The 11,526-nt window shown below is 50.3% G+C and overlaps 1 protein-coding gene across 2 annotated transcripts in view; it reads right to left on the bottom strand.

The window, feature by feature from the left end:
* The window catches only part of dennd4b (DENN/MADD domain containing 4B), a 52,449-nt gene that overhangs the window by 22,536 nt on the left and 18,387 nt on the right, over positions 1–11,526 (bottom strand). For both annotated transcript variants that reach the window (XM_079240412.1, XM_079240413.1), the window contains 14 exons: positions 9,866–10,121; positions 9,155–9,224; positions 8,195–8,364; positions 7,839–8,080; positions 7,683–7,749; positions 4,742–4,800; positions 4,489–4,633; positions 4,022–4,197; positions 2,364–2,464; positions 2,073–2,288; positions 1,841–1,986; positions 1,631–1,764; positions 1,444–1,558; positions 364–570 (listed from right to left, as the gene is read on the bottom strand). In XM_079240412.1, coding sequence (XP_079096538.1) covers positions 364–570; positions 1,444–1,558; positions 1,631–1,764; positions 1,841–1,986; positions 2,073–2,288; positions 2,364–2,464; positions 4,022–4,197; positions 4,489–4,633; positions 4,742–4,800; positions 7,683–7,749; positions 7,839–8,080; positions 8,195–8,364; positions 9,155–9,224; positions 9,866–10,121 — 2,104 coding nt within the window. The remainder of the gene's footprint in view (positions 1–363; positions 571–1,443; positions 1,559–1,630; positions 1,765–1,840; positions 1,987–2,072; positions 2,289–2,363; positions 2,465–4,021; positions 4,198–4,488; positions 4,634–4,741; positions 4,801–7,682; positions 7,750–7,838; positions 8,081–8,194; positions 8,365–9,154; positions 9,225–9,865; positions 10,122–11,526) is intronic.

The following is an 11,526-nucleotide window of genomic DNA, read 5'->3' as shown; positions in this document are numbered from 1 at the left end:
CCAAGGCACCGTATGATGAAGAGCCACCTTCAGTGAAGCGAAGTGTTGGTGGACTATCAGAGAGCTTACACATGTCCTCATGTGTAATCATGTTAACTCCAGGTGGTAACCGGGATGGACCAGGATCGGTACCAGTTAAGATATTACCATTTAGAACCATGAACAAGGACAGTTAATACTGATCGGACAAAATAAAAACATGGCCCACGCGGCTCAGACGCTGATGAATAAACATCGGTCTCAGGTTGACAGCAGATGTTTGTCTGAACTAGTTCTCACCACTAACCCAGACTAACCAGCATCTAACTTGAACCAGAACCTGAGCTGAATTCTAACTGTGACCCAGCAGGGACCCGGTCTCACCTCATCCGGCAGCACCACCTTGCGGTTCTCCATGTGTTTGAGGACATCGTAGGCTGTGTGCAGGGCCCGGACCTTGGCGGTCTCAGCCCGGACGAAGGTGGGCAGGTAGATAAACCAGAGACCATAACAGTGACCCAGCAGACACTTGGACCACATGTCCGGAACCGCAGAGTACTTCTGAGCTCGCTTCTGGGCCAACTTGATTTCCTGCAGACACAAAAAAAACCATCCAATCAGAACCCAAGGAACCTTTCTTTCTGTTTTTCCTGGAACTGCTGAGCAGTAATGTTCCAGCCTGGTTCTTTATGTGGTCCAGAGACAGTCCAGAACCACCAGAGACAGTCCAGAACCACCGGAGAACAAGCAGAAGCTGAGCTGTAATACAACTTCCCAACATAAGCTGGCGGTAACGTGCCAGTTAGACGTCGTTTTATTCCGTTTTTATTTTGGCCGATTGTGTACAGCACTTTCTTTGGATTCTGGTTGTTTTGAAGGGCTTTATAAATAAAGTTGAGTTGAGTTCAACGAACTTTAATAAGTAGAAGACACGAAGCTAGCTGCTAGCATGTAGCTAAAGTTTCATAAAAAAGAAGACCGAGATGGTGCCAAAACACCTAAAAGGTAAAAATATTGCAAAAGAACAATCCAGTTCATAAAGTTTGTTTTTGTAAACGGAGGTAACACAGTAGAACCGAGAAGTCTGTATGGAGCTAGCGCGAAGTGCGTTAGCACTTAAAGAAAAGGGAAGTACTTAAATTTCTAAAGAAATTATAAATTTGTTTCATTTTAAACTTCTATTTTCATCTCCTCACCATTTTTTTGTGCAGTAAAATCAAACATTTAGAGGATTCTGGGTTTCTGTCCTCCGATTCCTCTCGAAGCAACATGGTTTTATGTCCACGCCATCTTTTTGACCAGGACCTAAAGCTTACAGGACTTATTGAGCTCAATCCAATATCAGTAGTTTGGTTTTGTTTTCCGGCAGAAGTTTGGTTAATGTCAGCCTCTGCATCTTTTCCCATGTGGTCGGACAGGATAAACTGTCAGGAATCCAGGTTCCTGGCCGAATAATTGCATTACCTGTTTGGTGCGTCGGGGGGCGGGGCTACTGGGGGCGCTGCCTTTAGCTGGGACCCGGAGCTGGTCCTGGGGTCGGTCGAACAGCTCTGGTTTCAGGGTGGGGAATGTCTCGTAACTAGACACACAAGGAGAAAGCGGTCAGCGGTTGGACGATTCAGCTCCGCCCAGTTGCTGGTTTTAAGCGTACCTGTAGACGGCGGGGCTCTCAGAACCATCGGCCTCCTGCGGCTCTTCGGGAGGCATGATGAAAACGGTGTGCTCTCCGCAGTGAGTTTCGTCTAGATCGATCAGCCTCACTTCCTCCGGCTTCTCCACGTCCACCTGATCACACAAACACAAACGTTACCCCGGTGCTGGGGCGGCCAGTTTCTGAGGATCCAACCTCCTGCACACCCACCTTCTGAACGCATTCGTCGAAGAACTCCAGGCAGGCGTGTCGGTCGCTGACGAAGGAGCACTCCTCGATGAACTGCGTGAACATCTGAGTTCGGGTCAGCTGGGTGTAGAACTTCTGCTGGGTCCGGTCCCTAGACTTCAGGAAACCTGGAGGAAGAACCATCGACAAAGATCACGTGATGCAGTGGAGCTCCTCAGAGTTTCATGGTTCAGTTTCAGAAGCACCAGCGCACCCTGCAGGTTGAAGAGGGAGCTGCAGTCGGTGGTGGTGTCCGATGGCGCCGCCGTGATGGGCAGCAGGAAGGCTCGGTACCCTCGTAGCAGGCAGCTCATGAAGCGCAGGAAGGCCTCCTGGATCTCCAGCTCCAGCTGCTTCTGACGCCTGTAGATCTGGTCGTAGTCAGTCAGCAGGAACTCCAGCGTCGCCTCCTCCTGGCCAGGACTGCAAACTGCAGGACAGAGGACAGCGTGCACGTGTGATGGAGGGAGAACTGGGCAGGATGAGCGTGCATGTGGTTACTCACTCTTCTCCAGGGTCCTGTGGAGGTTTGTCAGGGTGTTGAGCAGGGTCTTGCCGGGTTTCCTGGGTAACGATCGCCATGACAACGGCTTCTTGTCCTCTGACCTGAGACAGAAGGAGGAGACAGACTCCATCAGCACATTAAGGAATCAGTTTATTGGTTCTTAAAAAGCCGTTCTAAACATCACATGTGAGAGAACACAGAACACAGCGGATAAGCGATCATCTGTTGGTGATGCAGCGGTGTTGGTTTAGTCCACTATGATGTCCATCCATCCATGTTAATCATCTCATCCATGTTCCTCCGTCCCTACATCGGACCTGTTCCAGCCTGGGTTCCAGGTAGGGTCTGTCCCTCCATTGGACCTGTTCCGGTCCAGGTTTCAGGTAGTGTGATCCAAACATATCACCAGTACTTTCGCATGGTCTGCGTGCCACTCCCACAAGTCTCATGCAAATAAAAAAGCGCTGCTCGTGGTTGGCTTAGCACCAGGCCTCATCGCATCGTGCTATTTCACACTCTTTCGTCCATTTCTCTGTACAGGCAGAGCTGAGTCCTCTGGCCTCTGTTAAACCCTGATACTGCTTTGCATCTCTGGACCTCCGACATGCTACCGCAGTGAAGCTCCTGGAATCTGTTCCTCCACTGAGCGCCCCTCGTCAAGCTCTTCATGTCGACCTCTTCTCCCTTTTCCTTCATGTCTTCTGTTACAGAGCCGAGACCGTCAGTCCGGTGGATTCAGATTCTAGTCAAGGGTCTCTGGAACCTGATGCCTTTCAGCGTCTGTTTTACGCTTCTGTACCAGAAGCTTCTGGCCACGTTGTCATGGTCGATGTATAGAGGTGTGTTGTGGAGTTTAATCTGTTTAATCTTCCTTTTAGTATCTTCTCTTTGCTGTCAAATGGCTGGAAGTAGATGATTATGGACTGAGGTGTCTGACCAAGACCAGGTCTCTTCCCTGCTGCTCGATATGCCCATTGAATTAGCAGGTTGGTCCTGGGGGGCAGAGTTCATTATTTAGGTAACAGGTCCTCAACAAAGCGGGGAACCGAGTCCCCTTCCGCCACCTCAAAATCCCCAAAAATCCAAACATTGTTCCTCTGCATCTACTCTCTAGATCTGTTAACTTGTCTTGTAGTTTTCTTTGCTGGTGTAGTTTCAGTAGAGCTTCTTTGGCCTCCATGTTGAATGTCTGGAGCTCCTCGGCCTGCATTTGGACTTCAGTGAGATTTCTCCTCGTCACTCAGCTCTTAGCTTGTTGTTAACATCTTCTCTGAAACTAGCAAACTCCTGTTTGAAGCTCAGATTAAGAGATGTAGCATTTTTAATTCTTCTTTCAGTTCCCGTACTTCTTTGGTAGTGTCCGTCAAATATTTAGCATTGAGATGTCTCCCTGAGATCATCTTCGCTATCCGCCGTCTTTTCCCTGTGCGTTTTTGGTTGGCTCTTTAAATTCTCCGACTCATTCCCCCGCTTCTAACTCTTCAAGTTAGACTCTTCTCTTAACTCTTCACATTGAATTCAAGTTTTTGTAATTTAGGGGTCATTTGTTCCCTTGAGAACAGTGAAAGATGGAATCTATGCTGCCACTCCTCTTGCCACTCAACCAAAATCCAAAATTCACAAGTTTTAATCTGGGTTCAGGTTGGAGTTGGACTCACTGGAAGATGGTGTTGGTGTCCAGGTCCACACAGACCACTTCAGCAGGGGGGTCGTACAGATCAAAGTAGCTGGAGTGGACGCCGACGATGAAGGGCATGGGTGCCAGAAGGACATCGGCCAGTCTCAGTGGACACAGAGGGATGTAGGGACAGATCCAGCGTAGAGGAAATGTCATCTGGGAGAACAAAGGTAGGTTTTTTTAGGAGACACTAACAACGTCTGCACCATGAAACCATCTGATCAACAACAAGATCAAGAAAACAAACCCACTGTCCAGTTCATACCAGACTAGCCCACACCAGACTGGGCGGGACATGAAACCAACAAACTGGGCCTCTGGTTGAAAACTGGACTATGAATTATTCAGTTTTAGTTTTATGCCTGCAGTTGGATCCTGTAGTGCTCCTGGATGCTAACTGTTAGCTGCTAGGCAGAAGACACCAGCATCCACGCCAGAGTGTCTTACCGAGACGAATGCCTCGCTGACGGAGGTCAGGACGTCAGGTCGCAACGAGTGCAGCAGTAGTTTGTGTTCGGTGAGGACGGCAAGCAGCAGCGTGCAGGCATTCTCTGGACCGAGGTTCTGAAGAAGCTTCAGGAAGCTCGCGCCACTGTCACACACACACACACAGATTATAAACAGGCTCCACCCACCTGAGATGCACCTGGTCACAAAACAAGCTCTACATGATGTCGACTGTGTGATGCTATCAGCTGACCTGAGAGGGAGGGGAGAGGACACCGGCTGGCATAGCAGCAGGTTGTCGTATGGTGAAAGCTGCAACACAAACGCACCATGAACACACTCGTCTTTAAACAACGGATCAGTAATTTGTGCTAGGGAGAAGTTACCCCGTTTACCCTGCAGGACGGTTACCCCGTTTACCCTGCAGGACGGTTAACCCGTTTACCCTGAAGGACGGTTACCCCCTTTACCCTATAGGACGGTTACCCCCTTTACCCTGTAGGACGGTTACCCCCTTTACCCTGCAGGACGGTTACCCCGTTTACCCTGCAGGACGGTTAACCTGTTTACCCTGAAGGACGGTTACCCCCTTTACCCTGCAGGACGGTTAACCTGTTTACCCTGCAGGACAGTTAACCTGTTTACCCTGCAGGACGGTTACCCCCTTTACCCTGCAGGACGGTTACCCCGTTTACCCTGCAGGACGGTTACCCCGTTTACCCTGCAGGACGGTTAACCCGTTTACCCTGAAGGACGGTTACCCCCTTTACCCTATAGGACGGTTACCCCCTTTACCCTGTAGGACGGTTACCCCCTTTACCCTGCAGGACGGTTACCCCGTTTACCCTGCAGGACGGTTAACCTGTTTACCCTGAAGGACGGTTACCCCCTTTACCCTGCAGGACGGTTAACCTGTTTACCCTGCAGGACAGTTAACCTGTTTACCCTGCAGGACGGTTACCCCCTTTACCCTGCAGGACGGTTACCCCGTTTACCCTGCAGGACGGTTACCCCGTTTACCCTGAAGGACGGTTACCCCGTTTACCCTATAGGACGGTTACCCCCTTTACCCTGCAGGACGGTTACCCCGTTTACCCTGCAGGACGGTTAACCCGTTTACCCTGAAGGACGGTTACCCCGTTTACCCTATAGGACGGTTACCCCCTTTACCCTGTAGGACGGTTACCCCCTTTACCCTGCAGGACGGTTACCCCGTTTACCCTGCAGGACGGTTAACCTGTTTACCCTGAAGGACGGTTACCCCCTTTACCCTATAGGACGGTTACCCCCTTTACCCTGTAGGACGGTTACCCCCTTTACCCTGCAGGACGGTTACCCCGTTTACCCTGCAGGACGGTTAACCTGTTTACCCTGAAGGACGGTTACCCCCTTTACCCTATAGGACGGTTACCCCCTTTACCCTGTAGGACGGTTACCCCCTTTACCCTGCAGGACGGTTACCCCGTTTACCCTGCAGGACGGTTAACCTGTTTACCCTGAAGGACGGTTACCCCCTTTACCCTATAGGACGGTTACCCCCTTTACCCTGTAGGACGGTTACCCCCTTTACCCTGTAGGACGGTTACCCCGTTTACCCTGAAGGACGGTTACCCCCTTTACCCTAAAGGACGGTTACCCCCTTTACCCTATAGGACGGTTACCCCCTTTACCCTGTAGGACGGTTACCCCCTTTACCCTGAAGGACGGTTACCCCGTTTACCCTGCAGGACGGTTACCCCCTTTACCCTATAGGACGGTTACCCCGTTTACCCTGCAGGACGGTTACCCCCTTTACCCTATAGGACGGTTACCCCGTTTACTCTGTAGGACGGTTACCCCCTTTACCCTGAAGGACGGTTACCCCGTTTACCCTGCAGGACGGTTACCCCCTTTACCCTATAGGACGGTTACCCCGTTTACCCTGCAGGACGGTTACCCCCTTTACCCTGAAGGACGGTTACCCCCTTTACCCTGTAGGACGGTTACCCCCTTTACCCTGTAAGACGGTTACCCCGTTTACCCTGTAGGACGGTTAACCGGTTTACTCTGCAGGACGTTTACCCCGTTTACCCTGAAGGACGGTTACCCCGTTTACCCTGCAGGACAGTTATCCTGTTTACCCTATAGGACGGTTAACCGGTTTACCCTGCAGGACGGTTACCCCCTTTACCCTGTAGGACGGTTACCCCCTTTACCCTGCAGGACGGTTATCCCGTTTACCCTGCAGGACGGTTATCCCGTTTACCCTGAAGGACGGTTACCCCGTTTACCCTGAAGGACGGTTACCCCGTTTACCCTGCAGGACGTTTACCCCGTTTACCCTGAAGGACGGTTACCCCGTTTACCCTGCAGGACGGTTAACCTGTTTACCCTGAAGGACGGTTACCCCCTTTACCCTAAAGGACGGTTACCCCCTTTACCCTGTAGGACGGTTACCCCGTTTACCCTGCAGGACGGTTACCCCCTTTACCCTGCAGGACGGTTACCCCCTTTACCCTGAAGGACGGTTACCCCCTTTACCCTGTAGGACGGTTACCCCCTTTACCCTGTAGGACGGTTACCCCGTTTACCCTGTAGGACGGTTACCCCGTTTACCCTGAAGGACGGTTACCCCCTTTACCCTGTAGGACGGTTACCCCGTTTACCCTGTAGGACGGTTACCCCCTTTACCCTGTAGGACGGTTACCCCCTTTACCCTGTAGGACGGTTACCCCCTTTACCCTGTAGGACGGTTACCCCGTTTACCCTGCAGGACGGTTATCCCGTTTACCCTGAAGGACGGTTACCCCCTTTACCCTGTAGGACGGTTACCCCCTTTACCCTGTAGGACGGTTACCCCCTTTACCCTGAAGGACGGTTACCCCGTTTACCCTGTAGGACGGTTACCCCGTTTACCCTGAAGGACGGTTACCCCGTTTACCCTGTAGGACGGTTAACCGGTTTACTCTGCAGGACGTTTACCCCGTTTACCCTGTAGGACGGTTACCCCGTTTACCCTGTAGAACGGTTAACCGGTTTACTCTGCAGGACGTTTACCCCGTTTACCCTGTAGGACGGTTACCCCGTTTACCCTGCAGGACGGTTAACCTGTTTACCCTGAAGGACGGTTAACCTGTTTACCCTGCAGGACGTGCAGGGTAAAGGGGGTAACACTATGAAATGGCAGGTCATTGGATGTTGGCTGAGGTTGGTACCTGAACGAGGATGCGGGGACGTTGAGGGGAAGGAAACGGGACGTTGTGCATGAAGCTGGAGATGTGTCTGTAAACACACAGAAAACCAACATTCTTTAACTCTTTAGAACGTTTTCTTCACTGCCTCATGTGGACATAAAGATGCTGTGTACGAACTTCTCCAGGGGTAGTACGTGCGGTCCAGAGATGGAGTATCTGTAGACGAAGGTGAGGAACTTCTGGAAGACGGTGAAGAATGGCCAGTGGGACAGGACGCAGATGCTCTTCTTCACCTGGAGACTGCGGCTGGTGATTGGCCGCCGGTCCACCACGCTGAGCAAGCCAAGCCGGATGCTCTGCCGCTCCGACAGCAGCTCCCGAGAGAACACCTCGTAGAACTGGATGGCAGCACCGTAAACCTGCAGAATGGAGGAGGACTCAAGTTTCACATGTTCCAAACCAAGAAGATTCCAATGATTGATTGCTTCACCAGATAAATTAATACAGGTGTCCTGTGTGATGGCCCCGCCCACCTTGTCCCCGGAAGCGGAAGTGAAAACGAAGGTGGAGAAGACAGGCAGCTGATACTTGGAGTTAAGGGGCCAGCTCTCCACGGTAACGCCCATCGGCAGACAGAAGACCGGCACAGACTCGGGAAGTGGGAACGAGTCCAGGTCCTCCTCCGGGTACCGACTGATCAGACCTGAAAGACAAGAGGTTTCCTGTTACCAAGGTTCCTGCTGACAGGTCAGGTTTAGATGGACTGAGGGTTCAGATGGAGGGTTCAGATGGAGGGTTAGGGTTCAGATGGAGGGTTCAGATGGAGGGTTAGGGTTCAGATGGAGGGTTCAGATGGAGGGTTAGGGTTCAGATGGAGGGTTCAGATGGAGGGTTAGGGTTCAGATGGAGGGTTCAGATGGAGGGTTAGGGTTCAGATGGAGGGTTCAGATGGAGGGTTAGGGTTCAGATGGAGGGTTAGGGTTCAGATGGAGGGTTCAGATGGAGGGTTAGGGTTCAGATGGAGGGTTAGGGTTCAGATGGAGGGTTCAGATGGAGGGTTAGGGTTCAGATGGAGGGTTAGGGTTCAGATGGAGGGTTAGGGTTCAGATGGAGGGTTAGGGTTCAGATGGAGGGTTCAGATGGAGGGTTAGGGTTCAGATGGAGGGTTAGGGTTCAGATGGAGGGTTCAGATGGAGGGTTAGGGTTCAGATGGAGGGTTAGGGTTCAGATGGAGGGTTAGGGTTCAGATGGAGGGTTAGGGTTCAGATGGAGGGTTAGGGTTCAGATGGAGGGTTAGGGTTCAGATGGAGGGTTCAGATGGGGGGTTAGGGTTCAGATGGAGGGTTCAGATGGGGGGTTAGGGTTCAGATGGAGGGTTCAGATGGGGGGTTAGGGTTCAGATGGAGGGTTAGGGTTCAGATGGAGGTGATGTGATGGAAGCAAACCTGGACCAGATCCAGGTAAACATCAGGTGTGGGTGGACAGGTACTCACCGGCTTCGAACACCAGGGCGTTGGCTTTGGCCACGGCTCTCTTGTAGCAGATGAACAGAGCTGGACCCCACTGCAGATATAAATATGCTGGATGAACAGAACCGGGTTGTTGCTTCTGATCTTTCTCTGCTGAAGGTCAGACCCACTTGGTTTCTGAACTGGAACTGATCCAATACCAGCAGAGCCATCCCAGAACTCAGGACTATAAAAAATACCAGCTCATTCTGATCCAGCAGCTGGAGGCATGGTTTCCATGGTAACATGATGCCCAACGTGAAGGCAGCAGGTTTCCAGCAGAACAGATTCCCTCTGAGTTCTGGTCTAACGGTGGACCACTGGTTCTGGTTCCAAACTGGTTCAGAGATGAAATTATTGAAAGATCTCTGCATTCTGATCACATTAATCACTGATCAGAAACAGTTTAAATATTTAGTTCTAGTTTTTTCAGAACCAGAATCTCTCAGAACCTCGGACAGTGTGGTTCTGAGCGGGTTCTCTTGGTCCGAACTGAAACACTGCATTCTGCATTGGTTACCGTGGCGATGCGGAGAGCATCAGTTACTATGGCGACATGTTTGTTACCGTAGCGACATGTAGGGCATCCTTTGCCTTGGCAACATGTTTGGCATCAGTTACCATGGTAACGTTGGCGGGTTAACCTCCAGTCTGTGGGTCATCACACTGTGGCCCCAGAAGCTTCCCAGAACTCACCATGCCCGTGTTGAGGTTCTTCTCGACCCGACAGAATGTGTGTGGAGCCACCTCTCCCTTGCTGGGCAGCAGCAGGGCGATGTCGGTCACACCCAGCGTGTGGAGGCCCTGTGAGTCCAGAGCTCGGCGGTACATCAGGAAGACCCGGTGGGCTGTCGGCGCCCCGCCAGAGCTCAGGCTGGCTGAGCGACTGTAAGGAGTGGTCTCGACGACGTACCAACCCTGTTTCAGCTGCTCCTTCCCCTCATATAGAACCCTGCAGGGACAAAAACCATCAAAACCACCCCCGCGCCATTTCCACAGGGTTCTGGATGTGGAGCAGTCTGATCCATTCGTTCAATTCCAGAATCTTCCAGCTCTGTAAGTCAGTTCAACCTACAGCTGCTGAAATTATGCACTTTTCATTCAGGCAAACGTTTGGTCAGATCTTCAGGCACTGAGCCTCAGCGACCCAGATGGCAACGTTTTAACCGTAGACATCATAAACATAGACGCTGCGTCACGCTGCCAAAACGAGCTGACGTCTCGTCACGCCGCCATCTTGGATGGGTCTACATGAACAGCACAGGCCTAATTTCATCTTCATGGACGACAATGCTCCTGCTCATCGAGGCCGCATCATCAGGGAACGGCTGTTGGAGACTGGTGTACCTCAAATGGAACGGCCTGCACTCTCTCCAGACCTGAATCCCATTGAAAACCTGTGGGATCAGCTGAGCCGTCGTGTAGAGGCTCGAGACCCTGCACCCCAGAACCTCAATGACCTGAGGGCTGCCCTTCAAAAAGAGTGGGATGCCATGCCTCAGCAGGCAATAAGTTGCCTTGTGAACAGCATGAGACGTCGTTGTCAAGCTGTAATTGATGCTCAAGGGCACATGACCAGATATTGAGACGTTCAAATTTTTTGTTGTGGTGTAACTACCATTGTTGTTACCTTTTGTGTTGAATGAATTTTTTGAGATGAGGAAATCAGTAGTGCATCCTTCTACTTAAATGTCTTACTTTTATGATATTATATCACTGTAGCATGAACATATTGCATTTTCCATAAATTTCACCTGAAAGCCAAATATCCCTAACTTTTTGTGAGTAGTGTAAATAAATGTATAAATGAATTTGATACTAACATGTTTGTTTATAGATGAATTTGGATTTATCTATTTCTATCTGGTCAAATAAATTATTATTCAACCTTGTGAAATGTAATTCCACACGTTCTGATTGAAATATTTCACCGGTTATTGCAACCATATGCTGATATGCATATCCACCAAGGCCTTTAAAAAGTTCCTGGATCCAAACGGTGATCCGGATCACCACCAGAATTAAAACAGTTCTTCCTTTTCACATTTCCAACAAGGCCTGAAAATTTAATGAAAATCTGTCCAGAACTTTTAAAGTTATCTTGAACACAAACAGACAAACAGATAAAGTAAAAACATGACCTCCATGGTGGAGGTAATTATGCTTCCATGTAAAACTCTCTTTGTGAAACATCAATATCATATTTTTCCAAAAACACCTCATAGGAGCAAAATTTATCATTTAGTAAATTATTCACTGTGTTAACATTATTTATAAACCAGTTATGTAGAAAAGTGTTTTGTTTGTGTGTAATATATACGTGTTGTTCCACAGAAAACAGTTATGTGGGGAAACTA

Source organism: Telmatherina bonti (assembly GCF_933228915.1).
Source record: "Telmatherina bonti genome assembly, chromosome: 5".
Lineage (NCBI taxonomy): Eukaryota > Metazoa > Chordata > Actinopteri > Atheriniformes > Telmatherinidae > Telmatherina > Telmatherina bonti.
This window is presented reverse-complemented; position numbering and strand designations above follow the sequence as displayed.